The sequence below is a fragment of the Rhineura floridana genome, chromosome 5 (assembly GCF_030035675.1).
Source record: "Rhineura floridana isolate rRhiFlo1 chromosome 5, rRhiFlo1.hap2, whole genome shotgun sequence".
NCBI classification, from domain to species: domain Eukaryota; kingdom Metazoa; phylum Chordata; class Lepidosauria; order Squamata; family Rhineuridae; genus Rhineura; species Rhineura floridana.
This window is the reverse complement of record NC_084484.1, coordinates 126,113,090-126,131,733: the sequence shown is the minus strand read 5'-3', so window position 1 is coordinate 126,131,733 and position 18,644 is coordinate 126,113,090. Positions and strand designations below refer to the sequence as shown.

Sequence of the window (18,644 nt, the reverse complement as noted above, 5' to 3'; positions counted from 1 at the left end):
ATGAAGAAATATATAAGGATACGTGTAAATGCTAGCCTGCCTTAAGGCACAATCCAACTCATAGGAGGCTGGTGGAAGTGGAGCCTGCAGAAAGGGCTGCCAGACCCAACCTCTGTTCAGATACCGCTGGGAGGGGAGGATGCTGGCTGTGCCAGCAGGGCACGGCAGAAGTAAATAAAATGCATGTTTCCTTCCACCATTCCTTTTCCCAGCATAGCATCTGCCAGGACTGAGCTGAATGAACTCAGAATGTGGTGGAAATCCCCCTCCCCTCGATTCTGCCCCCGACACCACCCCAAACACCCCTTTTTCACGGGCTCCACTTGCCCAGTGTAGTGGAGTTCCTCACCTGCGCCCGGGGAGGGGAGCTTCTGCTGGCAGACCCCAGTGGTGCTGACACCCTCCTCCACAGCTCCACCACATCCTGAAGCCCTTTAGCCCAGCATATCTACCAGGTGGATTTCCAATGCACATTAACTACTGTCTGTTCCTAGATCTTTAATTTTAACATGCTGGTGTCTAATAAGTCTGCACAGAATTATGCTCTTACAATTTTTCATTGTAACTTTTCACAACTACTTGTATTCTATTGTAGTAGACTTGTGTACCTTTCGGGTACTGCTTCTATTAGGCAGGAAAATATGTTTTAGAGCAGCGATGGAAAACCTGTAGCCCTCCTGTCAACCCTGATCATTGCTGGCTGAGGCTGGTAGGAAATGGAACTGTGGCCCTCCAGCTATTGTGGCAGCTGGAGACAGCAACACCTGGAGGGCCACAATTTCCCCATATCCGCTGTAATGCAAATCTGTTAGCCACTGCTTTTCAAAAATCAACATATTACTGAGGGTAAATAAACTGAACATCAGTTTATAAACAAGGGAAATGAGGTGGAACTCTTCTATTAAATCACGCACAAGTATGATTAAGAAACCAGCATGGTGTATTGAGCTGGATTCTAATCCCTGTTCAACACTGAAGGTCTCTGGCTAATAGTGGGCCAATCATTCTTTCACAGGCTAATGTGAGAATATTCACTTATGCACCAGGGGAGCAGGAGACCTGACCTCCTTTCTGAGATATTGTACTGCCCTACAAATTTGTAAAAATGCAAACACCATTTGGATTGGTCTTCAGTCCAATCCACTTTCTGTGTAGCTTGGAAGAATTTGGTAACGTGCCTCTGAGCATATGGTGAGTGGTGGCAACTCCTGCAATCAGCCCAAATAACAGCAACAAGATATGTGCTGTGCTGATCTTGTTTTAGCAGGGAGGAAGCAACAATATTAAAACATTTTAGCTTCCTCCCTTTTCAGGATTTATCCCACCTCTTTATTCTACAGCAGGCACATGTAGCCTTCCACCCAAATTTAAACCAAAGCTGTCACTGGCCACATCCACATGAAACCTTTATTTCACTTGAGACAGTCATGGCTTCTCCCAAAGAATCCTGGGAAGTGCAGTTATTGAAGGGTGCTGAAAGTTGCTAGGAGAGGCCTTGTTCCCCTCACAGAGCTTCAATCAGAGCATCTGACTGTTAAATCACTGGCCACTGGAGCTCTGTCAGCAGAATAGGCACCTCCTCTCAGCACCCTTCACTAATTACACTTCCCAGGATTCTTTGGGGGAAGCCATGACTGTTTAAGGTGAAATAAAGGTCTGATGTGGGTGTGGCCCCCTGATTAGGCAAGTCCAGAAGCTGGGAGTCTGGCTTTTAGAACACTGACAGATGGTTCTTAGTGAGCATGCCTGACATCATTGAGTTCAATGCTAAACTTCTTAAATTAATTAAAAATCAGCCAGGCATTGTTTAAACTGTTAAAACTGCAAAAGATGAAGGTCAGAGTATGGGGCAAGGTCAGTAATAGGATTACAGGTACTCTGCGAACATGGCTGATTTTTAATTAATTTCAACAGATTATGAGAACTCTTGACAGAAAAAAGTCCAAAAGGGGCCTGGTTTTTCTCTGGGCTGGTTCACATGGAGATTTAATGTGAGATGGGTGCCACCTGCACCCCTGTTTAATTTACGGAGTTTACATGACTTTGCAGAGAAAGGAATGTGTGTTGCTGCTTTTCCCTTTAAATCCAAATCAAAGCATCCTGTTGAAAATGCAGTAAGTGAAAGAAAAACCATCTCTGATTTGCTGCGCTCCTCCCATGTAGGCTCTTTCCTACGATGTTTTTTGCTGGGGGGGGGTGGATTGTCACTTCGGATACTCCCCTTTCTCCACCCACTAAACTCTCCACGAGTTTCATTTTGCTTCTGGAGGTTTAAGGCACTTCTGACTGCTCTGTCCTCCCACATTTGCTACAGCCTTCCTTCCCCCCTTCCCCCCGTTATGTTCCTTCCATCCCCTCGTTCCTTGAAACCATTGAGAAGAGAGAGAGAGGTTTTTTAAAAAAGGGGGCTTCACTGATCAAATCAGTTTTCTGTCAGTTGCACCCCCACCCTGTCCAGCTTCTGCCAGGAGAGCCATGCAATTGACAAGAAACAATGAAACTGACAAAAAAACCCTTCCCTTCTCTATTAGCAAGATCAATAATAATAATAATAATAATAATATTTTATTTCTGAGTCGCCTATCTGGCTGGATCAGCGGCCACTCTAGGCGACGTACATAATAGATAAAATACAACGTATAAAATACAACATATAAACCAGGAACCTCAACTATAATTAAGCTAAAACCACCCACAACTATAACAAGATAGGCCTAGCCCACCCCAGGAAGCTTGTATGCCCGCCTAAATAGCCAGGTTTTCAAGGCTCGGCGGAAACTTGGCAGGGAGGGGGCATGGCGGAGGTCATAGGGCAGGGAATTCCAGAGGGTGGGGGCCACAATCGAAAATGCCCTCTCTCTGGTCCGCACCAGCCTAGCTGTTCTAACTGGTGGGACCGAGAGAAGGTCTTGTGAGGCTGATCTGGTCAGGCGGCATAATTGGTGATGCTGGAGGCGCTCCTTCAGATAAACTGGGCCGAAACTGTATAGGGCTTTAAAGGTTAATACCAACACCTTGAATTGGGCCGGTAAACAACTGGTAACCAGTGTAGATCTTCTAACACCGGAGTGATGTGATCACGGCGACGGCTGTTCTTAATTAAACGTGCCACCGCATTCTGTACCAGCTGTAGTTTCCGGACCGTTTTCAAGGGTAACCCAACGTTGAGCGCATTACAGTAGTCTAAGCGAGAGGAGACCAGGGCATGTACCACCCGTGGGAGCAGATGGACAGGAAGGTAGGGTCGCAGCCTCTGTATTAGATGTAACTGATACCAAGCTGCCCGGCTCACTGCCAAGACCTGAGCCTCCATGGACAGCTGGGAGTCAAGGATGACCCCGAGGCTGCGGACCTGGTCCTTCAGGGGCAATCTTACCCCATTAAACACCAGGTCTATATCTCCTAACCTTCTCTTGTCTCCCACGAGCAGTACCTCGGTCTTGTCAGGGTTCAGTTTCAGCCATTACCTTCCATCCATTCACTTACGGACTCCAGGCACTTGGAAATGGTATCCACAGCCAACTCTGGTGAGGACTTGAACGAGAGATAGAGCTGAGTGTCATCCGCATATTGATGACACTGCAACCCAAATCTCCTGATGATGGCTCCCAGCGGCTTTACATAGATGTTAAATAGCATGGGAGAGAGGATAGAACCCTGTGACACACCACAATTGAGAGGCCAAGGGTCTGAAACCTCATCTCCCAATGCTACCCGTTGATGCCTGTCTGAGAGATAGGAACGGAACCACCATAAAACAGTGCCCCCTATTCCCATTCCCTCCAGGCGATCTAAAAGGATACCGTGGTCGACGGTATCGAAAGCGGCTGAGAGATCCAGGAGGATGAGGAAAGCATATTCTCCCCTATCCAACGCCCTCCTTAAATCATCCACCAGAGCGACCAAGGCTGTTTCAGTTCCATGTCCAGTCCTGAAGCCCGATTGGAATGGATCTAAATAATCTGCTTCATCCAAGTGTGTCTGTAACTGTTTGGCCACCACTCGCTCAATCACCTTGCCCAAGAATGGTAAATTAGAGACTGGGCGAAAGTTGTTCAACTCTTGGGGATCCAAGGAGGGCTTTTTCAGAATGGGCTTTATTACCGCCTCCTTGAGGGCTGATGGCATAGCACCTTCTGCCAAGGAAGCATTCACCACTACCTTGATCCCTTCGCTCAGTCTCTCTTTGCAGCCCATAATGAGCCACGTGGGGCAAGGATCAACCAGACAGGTGATCGGCCTCACAGTAGAGAGCACCTTGTCCACTTCCTCAGAGGGAAGAGGCTGAAACCGATCCCACCGGACCGGAATGCAACTTGCCAACTCTGGCCCACTTCCTGTATTCACGGCGTATGGAATCGTGCTCTTCAGGCTCTCAATTTTATCAGCAAAGTGTTTGGCAAATATGTCACAGGAGGCTTTAGAAAGTTCCATGGGTTCCTGCGCAGCTGGACCGACCAGGCTACGGACCACTTCGAACAACCTCCTGGGACAACACTCTGCGGACACAATAGAGGCAGCAAAGAAATCTCTCTTTGTTGCCTTTGTCGCCACTTGGTAGGCAGCTATTGCTGCTCTAACCAGTGTCCGATCGTCTTCAGAGCGAGATTTCCACCCGCGCTCTAGTCGTCTCACCTCCTGTCTCAGACCCCGCAACCGTGGTGTATACCAGGGTGCAGTCTGAGTTCTATTCAGGGGGAGAGGACATTTCGGAGCCACCCGGTCTATTGCCCCGGAGATCTCCCTATTCCACTCCATCACCAGGGTTTCGACCGGGCGACCTTGAGACAGCTCCAAATCTCCCAGCGCATTCAGGAATCCCTTAGGCTCCATCAGGCACCTGGGGCGGACCATCCTAATAGGTCCCTGTCCCCTGCGGAGGGTGTGTGGCATTGAGAAGTCTACATTTACCAGATAGTGATCTGACCATGACACGGGGTTAGAAAAAACAGCCCCCATTTTCAGAGCACTTCCTCCCCCTCCCGAGACAAACACAAGGTCAAGAGCATGACTCCAATAGCAGTATTACTAAGGTGCATTTCCCAGGAAGTCATGGTTTCCATGAAATCCTGAGGCGCTCCTATGAGAGCTGCCTTGGCGTGCAGGTTAAAGTCCCCCAAAACCAACAGGTTGGGGGAAAGGACCCGCACGCCCGAGACAATCTCGAGCACCTCGGTCAGCAAGTCTGCTGTGCAGCGGGGTGGGCGGTACACAAGCAGAATCCCTAAACTGGCCTTTGGGCAGTACATCCAATCAACAAACTTGGTCTCATGGAGAGGGGGTCTGGCAAAGATCAAAGACTCCCGATAGATGACTGCCACTCCCCCTCCCCGCCTACCAACCCTCGGCTGCTGCGCGTACTGGAGACCGGATGGACACATGGCCTCAAGCACAGGGGCTGAGGCCTCATCCAGCCAGGTTTCCGTGATACACATCAGGCCTGCGTTCTCATCCACGATCATGTCATGGATGAGTGATGTTTTCTGTACCACAGACCTGGCATTACTCAACAGCAGTCGAAGGTTGGACGGAGTCATGCATCCCCCAGTTGTCTTCTGGCTATGAACAGGCCCGGAACAAGGAATGGATATTACGCATCTATCCCTTGTTCCCCTAAACTGGCGTGGCCTGCCACCCGTACCTCTCCAGCCTCTGCCGCCTAGCCTGTTAATGTCGTGGCTTCCCACCCTCCCCACCATAATCCTCTCCGATATGCACATGTCCCCCTCTCCGCCTGACACTTAAGCAGGTCCCCCCAGCCCCAACAAGTCCGCATAAAGTTCTCCACGCCTTTCTTGCTGCGGTCAGCTCATTTGCAGCCAATAGGCTGCTCGTCTCCTGTCGCTCCTGGGCCTCCAGCATGGCTTCTGGCCTTCATCGCCCTCCCAGTATGTCCAATGAGTTCCTCTCCTCTTCAAGGTCAAAATGTTTCATCGACCTCCTCCCCACATAGGTCCTATTCTTCCGGAGCAGCCGGGTGGCCGGCAAAGGGCGCGCCGCGTCGTGCCAACGGCTCCACGGTCTCTCTCCTCCTTTCCCCCATGCACAAGACGCAGAGGGACAAAGCAGGCCGCGCGAGCAGCGCCCCGGTCCACCACTCCACGCCCTCAGCTCGCCAGCTCCCACACCCAGGGGGAGGCACCCCGGAACCACCAGGGAAATGCCGTCCCAGCAGCGGCCAACGCAGCCGCAGCGGCAAGCCGGCGATAACGAACGTCAGGGTGCCTACCGGGCCGATATCATCGCAGGCCGCGCCGATATCATCACAGGCTGCGCCCGATCTCCAGCCGTTCTCCACGGCATTCTCCACGGCGTTTCCCCGCCGCCACCGTCGTTCTCGCCGCTGCCGCCGTAGTTCTCGCCACAACGCCACACACCAGGCCATTCAGTTTCCTGAGCCCACGACGCAGACTTTCAAGGGTGATGACGCCAGAGCCATCAATACTCCAGAGGGACTAAGCATGTAAAACAGGGGGCACGAGCACGAAACAGCAACATGAATCCTTCCCAGAGGAACACCAACTAGTGTGAATGGAAAACAGTGGATGTGAAGCTGTAAGTGTGAACCTTGCAGATCTATCTCAATGACAACAGCTACGTCTTTAATTTGAAGTTTAGCTCCCGTGTGAATGAGCCCTCTCTCTTTTTACACTTTGAATTCTTGATTCTCTCTGAGTATTCTGTGTATCGCCATGAAAATTTAGAGGGTTGTTAAGCAAGCATTTCTGAGTTCAGGACTATAAGATTTGTAAGGTTTTGTTTTGAAATGAGCTTATGGGAAGCATCAGAAGGCATGGGGGTATTTTCAATTTAACATCATCCGTGCTGACTATAGTATACAGCCACTCTTGTGGTATATAATAATTGGAGCAGTGACTATGTGCATCAACAGGTTGGCTGACAAGAGAACCAAAAGACTACATTTTGAGACTAATGCCAACAACTATAGTAAACTGAACTACAGTAAGAAGAGCTCCTGTGCAATGCTTCCATAGGATGAAAAATGTGATTTCATGTTATATGTAGAAATTATTATCCAGCATTTGTAAGACTGCTTATATGGGCTGGGTTCAAGATAGCGATACATTTGGATTCTATTTACACCTGCTGTATAACAATTATCTTTTTTTGTTTTCTCTTTTGCATCAGGAATGCTTATGCTGAAGAACATTTCTGCAGACACCAGTGGATACTACATCTGCCTTTCTAAAAACTCTATTGGAGAGGATAAATGCAACATCACTGTTGCTGTTACTCCACGTAAGGTCTTGTCAAGGGCAGGGGGCAGTAGTGTAGTGGCAAATTCAGAAGTGCAGGATCCCATCATGTTAGTCACAGCCACACCCCCTTCCCTCTTTTTTTTTGTTTTGCTGCTCGGTTGAGAATGAGATCTTCGTTAATGTCTTCTCCCACAACAAGAGACATCCCTAGAAGCCAAAGAACATGAAAAGGGAGAGACTAAACTACTGGGAAGAGTCTTCTCAGTGGCTGACTCATGACTCTTTACTTTGATTGGCTCCAATCAGCCAGAAAGGACAAGGAAGCATATTAGAAGACTCTTCTCAGTGGCTAACACACTCCCCCTGTATGCTGATTGGCTCATAGGTTGCTGGAGACACAGAGACCCTGCTGGGAACCTGCTCCCAAAAACGTAAGGGGTCTAAGAACACTTGAGACCCTGAACAACTACACCCCTGGTGGGGGGAGAAGGGATGGCTCTTGCAGCCCAATAGGCAAAATATTGAAGGCCCCAAGCAGCCCCAAAATCCAATTTAAGAACTCTTTTCACTTTACTTAGTTACAAAGCTTAGACATGGCTGTAGTTGAGAATAAGCCCAAGACTTTTTAATGACCGATGGCTCTTGTGGGTATGTTTTCCACATTAGGCATTTACTATGGAATAGCTGTGCTTTGTTTGCTTATTTTTTATGGAGCCTCTATGTGGCATCATCAAATCATTTCAGTCTTCCCTGTGCTCTTCCTTTTTGGACAGGCCAAAACAGTAGCACAATCACCACAGGTGTAGTTCACCTAACTGCAGCTTTTTTTCCCCTTAAGAGGCATGGATTTGATGTGTGTAGTTAACATATTGGGTGTGCAAGCTTACTGTTATGCATCTATACCTCATGACATCTACCTGTCACTTTCTATCTATCACTATCCTGGTCAACTGTCATTTTAGCCATGTTTCATTTAAATGAGCTTTTAATTTACATCTTCCCACCTATGTTTTAATTATTCAAATATTAATGCAATAGCACTTAAGAAAACAGAAATATGTTTCCTGTGAAGCATTTTAGCACAAATTAAAAATTGATTTGTTAAACGAACTGCTTTTTCCATAAGTGCCATTTTATCAGCATTGTTATTGCAGGAGAGAGAAGAGTTATCCCCCCTTTTAACTAGTGCAGAGTCTAAATTTCAGATTTTGCTGATAAAATTTCTGATATTTTTCTCTTACACCCCTAGAAAAAACTTTGCACAATTTTCTTGGAATGTTCTCCCCCATTTTTTGGTTGCAGCTGCCATTTCCACTCACCCCCATGTGTTGAAAAATCCTTTGGAAGTAGATCATAATGGTAACCCCAAACCTACCACTGAGAAACTGTTGGAGAATTTTTCCTCTTCCCACAGAAATTCAGCAAACTGGTCCCCTTTTCTCTGCCAACCTAGAGGGGGAAGAATTTTGAGTGGCCATTTTCACATAGCTCTATTTAATGTTAGGCAACTAATCTGCGATAGAAATTAAAGAAGTGTTTTAAATGGAAATTAAAAGGATTTTTAAAAAACCACTGAAAAAGGCAGTGCTTAGGTAAATTGTCACTTCCCACATAACTACATCACACCCACTAAGCAGAGGCAGAACATAGCAAATTTTACCCACAAGTGCTATATTGGTTCTCCAAAGGATGAAAAGTCAGTTGCTATTGTTCACATAGCTTGACAGCAGAACATAAGAAAAGTCCTGGTGGATCAGGCCAAAGGCCCGTCTGGTCCAGCACTTTATTCTCATAGGGGCCAACCAGATGCCTCTGGGAAGCCTGCAAGCAGCACTGATTAGGGTAGCACTAAAAACTGCAGGTGTGGAATTGCCTAAAGCAGGGTGACTAACTTGTGCTTCCTCCCCATCAATACTGCTAGAATACAAGTCTCACCATCCATGGCCATTGTCAATGCTGGGACTGATGGAGTTTGACTCCAACAGCTAGAGGGCCATAGGTCTCCTGGTCCTGTTCTACAGAAACCATCTAAATCCTATTTAGATGTGTCCCTTTCCCTGTTCATTCACAAGCTGCTAGGTTGTATTATATTTAGCCACAGCCACCCTCAGGATAGTTGTAGCCAGGGAACTGGACAACTCCCAGGGGGTCTTAGACCCCTTAGGGAGCAGGGTCCCTATATCTCCAGTGACCTATCATCATCTAACGCTAATCTTTTCCTCTACAGCATCCATGAACTTTGCCCTCTATGGTGGAATCATTGGTGGGGTTGTTGCTGCAATCATTATTATCGCTATTTTGGCTTACTGTTGTTGCTGCAAGGAGAAAGCCTATAAGCCGACGTGAGTGCCTTTCACTTGAAAGTCTGGGTGGAACAGAAGTAGCACCGAGAGTATGTCTATGTACCTATGTGGCAGCAACCTTTTTTTCCCTGCACAATGCCCCTATTATTGACGCTTCCAGAGCTTTGAACACAAGGTTTTTCAACAATTGTAGCAAGTGCTGGGTTTTCTAGCTGCTGCAAGCAGGTAGAAAGTTTAAAAGAACAAATGAATGAGGAAAGCCCCTAGACCACCTTGTATTTGCAAAACAATTTCAATGTGTTGAAACTGATTGGATTTTTTAGGATTTTCCTTTAAAAATCCACACGTACTTAGGGTGGAATGGACTTGCTGGTCTACTTGTGTAAGGGACAAAGAACAACTGAAGACTGTTTCGTCCATGCCTATGCAAACCAGGGATTTGTTTAAAAGAAGGCTTTCTTCATTCCATCAGCTATAACACTGAGGGAAGCTACATAAACATGTAGATTTAAACATGTGTCTTTAAAATTCATGAATCCCTGCTTCATAACAGCAAGACCCAACTTTATATCACTATTCTTGAGATGATGTGAATGCTTCAAATGCAGATTTATGCCATATGAATGCTCCTAATGGAGATTATTTCTGTGAGATAAAGCAGTCATGAGAATACATAAAATAAACTGGTTTGCCAACCATATTAGGATGCTTTGAGATCAACTTCAGGAACGGATTTCTATCAAGACTTAATGCTGAAAGGTTTACATAATTTACATCATTCTAGTTCTTCTTTTACATGATAAATAGCAAACATGAAGGGTTCTGGAAAGCCTAAGCTAATGGAATCTTACTTAATCGTTCAGAGATATTTCTCTGCCAAATTGAACTATATTTATGCAACTGTCTCTGTAATTGTTATCAAGAACCAATTCACACATTCCTTTCAGGTTTGTACATGAATAATTCCTGTTTTTACATGCATGGGCAAAATGTAAAATGGAAGTGGCAACACACAGTTCTCCTCAGGTAGGCTCACGAAACCTAGAAGGCATTTTAGGAGTTTTAGAACTTGCAAGGTAATTTTCCCTAGATGTAGGTGTAAAGTGAATGGATTCATTACGACAATAACAAAAGAAAAGCCCTGCCTCATTAAGGGCAAAGGCCCATTTAATCCACCATAGATATGTGAGGCCTGGAACAAAACACCCCCCTTTTTTTCCCAGAAAAAAAATGAAGACATCCCCTTTTCCCACCAGTGTTTGTTTGTTTTCTCCCAGGCCTTCACATCACTAATCCAGCATCCTGTTCTCATAATAGCTAACCCGATCAGGACCCAAGTTCAACAGTGCTCTCTCAACTTGCAATTCCCAGCAACTGGTAGTAGGGATAGGAGAGAGATTTGATTCAGTTCACACTTAAAAGTGAACCTACAGCACTTTCCAAAACAATCCGAGAACTGAAACACAGACATCTTTCAAATTCTGCAGTTCTCTGAATTTTACAAAGCAGTTTGTGACGCCCTTCCCTGGCTCTCCCTGTCAGGTTCCTACCTGCTCGTGGTTACTGCCTGTCACTAGGCACCACCAGGGACTCCACCAGGCCGGACTGTCCTTTTATATGGTTTCTCTCCCCGCTCTAGCATAGACCTCACCAGATCCCCCTGCTAGGCAGCACCACCAGTCACGTCCTATAACCCGTATTCCCAGAGACTCTGCCTGAGTCTCTCTATCAGGTTACCTCTGTGACTGCATGCTTAAGCTGTCCCAATCCCTTTGTATCAATGCAGATAATCCTGGTTTGCTCTGAATACTTGTGGTGTTATTCTTCCCTTCCCCGCTGCCACCATTTGTTATCCTTCAGCCTTGGTATTTACCTTACCCTCCCTTCTGGTCTGTGAAACCCCAGCCAAGGATCAGGCCTTTGGTAAACCAAAAGTATTTATTAAATAACAAAGATAACAAGATTACTTTAAAAGGCACTTAAGCATATGGTTTCATCTATTCCTGAGGTACTGGTCTTAGTATTAATCCGAACTCCACACTCTCCTCTCATAAACCCACCAAAACAACCCACTACCATCCACCTCACATCCACCTTCCACCTCACATCCACCCAGATTTTCCTGACATCCTTCCATTTATACTGTCAGCCATTTTAAACATTCAGCCAATCATTCAGCATTCTACTGCCCATTCACTCCCCCCTCCTCTTTCATTCCACTTACCATGTATCTCCTATACAAACAGCACTTACCATATATACACTAATAGAGGAACATCACATTCCCCCCCCCTTAAAACAACGGCAGAGTATTATTCCTGTTCCAGGATTTATACGTCGCGTTAACAATATAACAAGTCTCTATGGGGAAAATGTCTTTTTTTTTTGTTCCTTCGTCTGGGTCACGTCACTGCAGTCCCGGCCACTTGCCTGGAAAGTCCATACATTGTCCTTGCCTTTTATGAACTGGAAGTCCACTTGATAGTCTCGTAGGGCCCAGGACCACTTCTGCAGCATAGTGTTATGGTTTTTCATAGTCTGCAACCATAACAAGGCCCGATGATCCATTGTTACCGTGAATCTTCATCCCCACACGTATGGGCGCAACTTGTTCAGTCCCCACACGACCGCTAGGCACTCCTTTTGGACCAACGAATAGTTTTTCTCCCTCGGCGTCAGCTTGCGACTCAGATACGCCACTGGATGTCTGGTGCCTTCTCTCTCCTGCAGCAAGACGACTCCCAGCGCGAGGTCTGACGCATCTGTAGCCACGATGAATGGTTGCTCATAGTCTGGTGCTATTAATATGGGTCCTTGGCACAAGGCTTGCTTCAGCAGATCAAAAGCCTTCTGACATTCATCCGTCCATACCACACGCTCAGAATACTTTTTCTTTGTCAATTCATGCAAGGGGGTTGCGATTTCCCCAAAATTTTTCACAAACTTCCTATAAAAACCAGCCACACCTAGAAATGCCCTAACTTGCTTTTTGGTTAAGGGGATAGGCCACGCTTGTATTGCCTCCACCTTGCTCCATAAGGGGGTGATTTTCCCACTCCCCACCTTATGTCCTAAATAGATTACTTCCTTTAGCCCAAACTGGCATTTCTTAGCTTTTATTGTGAGGCCTGCTTTTCTTAATGCCTCTAATACTGTGGTGATTACATACGTCACTGTGTCAAGCCTTTCTCTTATGGTATATGGTCCTTCCCAGTTAGCCTGTAATTTGTCATGTTTCCTGGGTATGAATGCCATAACCATATCTCCCACATCATACACACGTTCCCTGGCTGTTCTGTCATATCAGTAACTTTGCTTCTGCTGAGCTTGACTTAGATTCTCTTTCACAACTTCCATCATTGATGTTAATTTATTGCGGAATTCCAATACAAAATCTACTACAGATGTTTTGTACTCTCCCAGGGTTCCTTCCCATGAATTTTTTAACAGTTCCAAAGGTCCCCTCACTTTTCTAGTGAACATCAGTTCAAAGGGTGAGAAGCCTGTTGACTCCTGAGGGACTTCTCTGTATGCAAATAAGAAGCATCCCAAACGTTCATCCCAGTCTTGTGGGTGATCTTGAACATAGCTTCTTATCATGCCCTTCAAAACTCCATTAAATCTCTCAGTTAGCCCATTAGTGGTGGGATGGTAAGTAGTGGTCTTTAGATGTTTTAGACCACAACATTTCCACATACATTGCATCACTTCTCCCATGAATACACCGCCTTGATACGTCAGCACTTCATGAGGGAAACCCAGCCTCATAAAGATTTTTAATAAAGCCTCTGCCACCACAGGGGCTTCTACAGATCTTAGTGCTTCTGCGTCTGGGTACCTGGTGGCAAAATCCACCACCGCCACTAGATATTTCTTGCCATGCCTTGTGGGTTTGGAAAAAGGGCCCACCAAATCTATTCCCACTCTATAAAAGGGTTGTCCAATTATAGGAAGGGGCTTTAAGGGTGCCTTAGTCTTTACTCCACTTTTTCCCACCTTTTGGCATATTCCACAAGATAGACAATGTTGTTTTACATCTTTGGAGATGTTTGGCCAATAATAGTGTGCAGCCAATCTCCTCTTGGTCTTTTTTATTCCCAGATGTCCTGCACATGGCACATCGTGGGCTACCTCTAGCAATCTGGTTCTGTATTTGCTAGGTACTATCAATTGCTTCACTGGTTCACATTCATCCTTTCTCTCAGCAGGCATCCACAGTCTATATAAAATCCCATTCTCACACACAACTTGATTCCTCAGTTTGTCAGTGAAAGGAATCTGTTGGGTCAGGGCTTGCTCCTTTATTTGATTCAAACTGGTATCCTTATTCAGTTCTTCTCTGAAATGCTCTGTCTCTTCCCCAGAGACCACTTAATACAGTTTGTCTCCTTCAGCAGGCCTGCCAAGGGTTGCTATGGGGACCTGAGGCTCACAAACAGATTCCACCCTGTTTCCTTCAGCCCCCCTTAACATGGCTTCTGTTTCTCTGCCAAGTTGCTGTCTGGTCACCACATATATTTTCCCTTGTGCCCCCATAACATCTCTTCCCAGTATCACTGGTTCTTGTTGTTGGGCATTAATGCCTACTTTATATTTGCCCTCTCGGCCTCTCCACGCCATTTTCACTAGGGCCACAGGCAAGCTTTCTGGTTGACTCCTCACTCCTTGGATATTCACCGTTTCCTGAGGTAATATTTCTTCAGATTTTATTAAATCTGGCCTCAGTAATGTCTGAGCGGCACCAGTGTCAAGCAATGCCCAATAATTTGCCCCTTGTACACTCACTTCCTCTCTCAGACTTGAATCAAGGTCTGTTACTTCTGTCCAGTTTATCTGGCAGAACTGAACGTTTTTTGTGGTTAGTTCTTTTGATTCTATTTTTACTGCCCTTGCCTGAGCAGGATTACTAATGGGGTTGGCAACCTCACATTGAAAACGTAGGTGCCCTGGTCTACCACATTTGTAGCATAATTTCTCCTCTGTTTTAGGGTACACAGATCCACTCTGGGGTGTCCTGTGCCCTTCAGATTTTACTGGAGGACTCACTTGCTGTGGCACCACATCCTTTCTGCCACCATTATATGGTCTGGGTTTAAACTCTCTTGATGTTTTCCCCACCCAGCCAGTTCTGTTGGAGGCAAAGTGATCCGCCATCTCTGCGGCCTCCTGCACCGATGTAGGGGAACGGTCTTTGACAAGGAGCCTTATTTCTGGTGGTAACTGATGGAATAATTGATCCAGTATCATGAGGCTTTTCACCTCTTCCACTGACTGAGCTTTGGCACTACTCATCCACTTTCCAAATATATCCATCAACTTTGCTCCCAGTTCAACAAAAGACCTCCCTGCTTGGATCTGACAGTTTCAGAATAATTTTCTAAAGTGGTCAGGTCCCAGTCTGAACCTTTTGTATACTGCCTCTTTAAACTCAGCATAGGTGACGGGCTTGTCTGAGGGGAAATATTGGTATACCTCAGCCAATTCCCCTTTAATCAGGTTTGATAAATATTGCATATATTTATCCTCTGGTAGCCCCCACAATTGAGCTGCTTTTTCAAAAGTGCTGAGGTAAATCTATGGATCTTGTCCAGGCTCAAACACTGCAAAGTCTTTTGGTGTAACTTTTATTTTTGTTTCATTTCTGTCCTTTCTTGTTTCATCAGAATGAAACCTCTCCCTTTCAAACTTTAACTTTTCCACCTGTAATTCAGCATCCACTCTCATTCTCTCAAATTCCAACTCCCTCTGTTTTTCCTTCTCTGCACCTTCCATCCTCAATCTCTCAGTTTCCAGCTCCCTCTGTTTTTCTTTCTCTGCACCTTCCATCCTCAGTCTCTCAGTTTCCAACTCATGCTCCCATCTTAACTTCTCTCTCAAGTACTCTATATAAGCGGGATTGCTTGAGTATCCTTCTGGGGTCTCTTCCCTGACAGGTTGTTTTTGCTGGGCAGTTGCAAATCCTATAAGTGCTACCCTCAGTTCATCTACCCCTTTACCCTCGTGAGGTAAATTGAATGTTATGCACTTCTCCACCAGCTCCTCTCTTTTCATTTTTATATATTCAGCCATGGTCACTCACTCTTTGCCACACACTCTTTGCCAGTCACTCTCACAAGTAATCTTGTTTTGCTATTTCTGTTTGCCACACCACTGTTAGGGATTCTCTAGTATTCGTATCTGGATTCTCTGTTGTTCGTATCCCACCGCTGTGCTACCACATGTGACGCCCTTCCCTGGCTCTCCCTGTCAGGTTCCTACCTGCTCGTGGTTACTGCCTGTCACTAGGCACCACCAGGGACTCCACCAGTCTGGACTGTCCTTTTTTATGGTTTCTCTCCCCGCTCTAGCATAGACCTCACCAGATCCCCCTGCTAGGCAGCACCACCAGTCACATCCTATAACCCGTATTCCCAGAGACTCTGCCTGAGTCTCTCTATCAGGTTACCTCTGTGACTGCGTGCTTAAACTGTCCCAATCCCTTTGTATCAATGCAGATAATCCTGGTTTGCTCTGAATATTTGTGGTGTTATTCTTCCCTTCCCCGCTGCCACCATTTGTTATCCTTCAGCCTTGGTATTTACCTTACCCTCCCTTCTGGTCTGTGAAACCCCAGCCAAGGATCAGGCCTTTGGTAAACCAAAAGTATTTATTAAATAACAAAGATAACAAGATTACTTTAAAAGGCACTTAAGCATATGGTTTCATCTATTCCTGAGGTACTGGTCTTAGTATTAATCCGAACTCCACACTCTCCTCTCATAAACCCACCAAAACAACCCACTACCATCCACCTCACATCCACCTTCCACCTCACATCCACCCAGATTTACCTGACATCCTTCCATTTATACTGTCAGCCATTTTAAACATTCAGCCAATCATCCAGCATTCTACTGCCCATTCACTCCCCCCTCCTCTTTCATTCCACTTACCATGTATCTCCTATACAAACAGCACTTACCATATATACACTAATAGAGGAACATCACACAGTTCTCCAGCCAAGTCACGTGTACAAAAATGTACATACTGGGGGTAAAGTATGATGGATATAAAAATATATCGGCAGCCAAGGTGGAAATGTGGAGAACTGAACTTAAGATTTGAAAAATGAGAAACTAAGGAGGACAGATAATTGACAGACTCACTCATCCCAAACTGATATTAAGAGGCCTCCAGAAAAGCAATTTTTTCCAGCATGATTTACTCCAAATGTTGCTGGACTACAACTCCCATCATGCCCAGCCAGCATAGCCAATGGTGAGAAATTAAAGAAGGCCAGAACATCTGGAGGGAACCGCATTGTGGAAGGATGCACTCAAGAGTCTGAACATTTTCTACAAGGGGAAGAAACCACAAACTGTTATATACTCTCTTCCCTCCTCCCCACTATTTGAAGTGCATTTCTGATCAATCTTTTTAATATTAAAAGGCACACCAATTAAATATACAAAAAACATAGAGCCAAGACCTAGTTAAACTATGAAATGTATAAGCAGCGAGAGCTCACAATACAAATTCTAAAACATAAAAATGCAAGATGTGGAGCAGATGGAGTTAACTAAGAAAAAACGTATTTCTTAATTATGTTTAAATATAATTCATGTCTTCTTCGTAAGATATCCAATTTTTCATAAATAATTGTCCAAGAGCAGATATTTGCTATAATCTCTGCAACAATGATTGCACACTATGAGAACCACAGAGAACTGATTACACAGGAACTAAGGAAGGCTTTGAAGTTGTAAACATCACTTGTGATCCTCTTACTGCAGCCCTGCCCAGCGCAAGACATGGATTGTGAAGTACAAGAAAACTGAAATCATTGTTGACTGTTCCAGTTATACAATACTGAATCACTTTTTAATTTTTTTAAAAAATGCAACTAACTGAAATCCATCTTCTTCTGCTCTTATTACTTAGGGAGACAGAAGATGGTTACCGACCACCACAACAACCTGTACGAATCCGGGGACCAACTGAAGAAGAGATTCAGGAAGAGGAGGAACAGGAGGGAGGGAACTACAATGCACTAAAGCCATCCATTCCCAGACTGTCTCTGGAGGTTTCAGAAGCTGCAGCCTAGAAAGGAATATTTCTAATTCAAAGAAAGAAAAGACTGTCTACATTGAATACTTTTCTCCCACCTAACTGGTGTGGCTTTCCAAGACAGGATAGACAGCAAGCTAGTAAGGGCAAGAATCTATCTAGTGTCCTTGGCCATATTTACACCATACATTTATTCCACTTTGAACAGTCATGGCTTCCCTCAAAGAATCCTGGGAAGTGTAGTTTGTGAAGAGTGCTGAGAGTTGTTAGGAGATTCCTATTCCCCTGATAGAGCTCCAGTGGCCAGAGTGGTTTAATAGTCAGCCCCTCTTCCCAGAGAATTCTGGGGACTGTAGCTCTGTGAGGGGAATAGGGAATCTTCTATCAACTCAGCACCCTTCGCGAACTACACTTCCCAGAATCCTTTGGGGGAAGCCATGACTGTCTAAAGTGGAATAATAGTGGAATAAATGTATGCTCTGAATGTAGCATTTAGTGCAAAGGAAAGGATAATGGGTTTAAAAAGCATATCAGCTCCCAGGCTCCCTTCCAATTTGCCCAAAGTCATCTTACAATGGAAGGGGGAAAAGTTCCATGACAACCGTTATATTGTCACATATGGCCTATTCAAGTTTTCATATGCTGTGGTTGAGAATCACTGTGAACTGATACCATCTAGTACAGGAAAAGGTTCATTTGGGAAACACAACAACCAACCATAAACACAACTCAGAGATATCTTCCATTTAACTTTAAGTGAGCCATTGGGATATAAGAAGAAAAAAAGAAACCTAGAGGCTTTAGATGACCAGTTTAACACGCTACCATGCACTTGTTACTTATTCATTGGATAGGATCCAGAGTATATCCATTATGGCTGTGCTTCTGCTATAGGCATATCTCATTTTTCCAAATTCAAATTACAATACAAATTGCTGGAAAACTGCTCATTCCCCTGTAAGTGCATTATTATTTTTGCTCTATGGAATTTGATGTCTGTTATGAGCATCTGTTGGACAGATGCCCCATCTGTATAATTGTGTTTATTTTTAAATGGCTCTGCGCTCATAAC

General features: G+C 45.2%; 1 protein-coding gene across 1 annotated transcript in view; it reads left to right on the top strand.

Annotated features, from left to right (window-relative positions):
• The window catches only part of GPA33 (glycoprotein A33), a 29,131-nt gene extending 11,321 nt beyond the window's left edge, over window positions 1–17,810 (top strand). The window contains exons 5-7 of the mRNA XM_061629715.1: window positions 7,150–7,260; window positions 9,448–9,562; window positions 17,447–17,810. Coding sequence (XP_061485699.1) covers window positions 7,150–7,260; window positions 9,448–9,562; window positions 17,447–17,609 — 389 coding nt within the window. The 3' untranslated portion in view covers window positions 17,610–17,810. The remainder of the gene's footprint in view (window positions 1–7,149; window positions 7,261–9,447; window positions 9,563–17,446) is intronic.
• The last annotated feature ends 834 nt before the right edge of the window (window positions 17,811–18,644 follow it).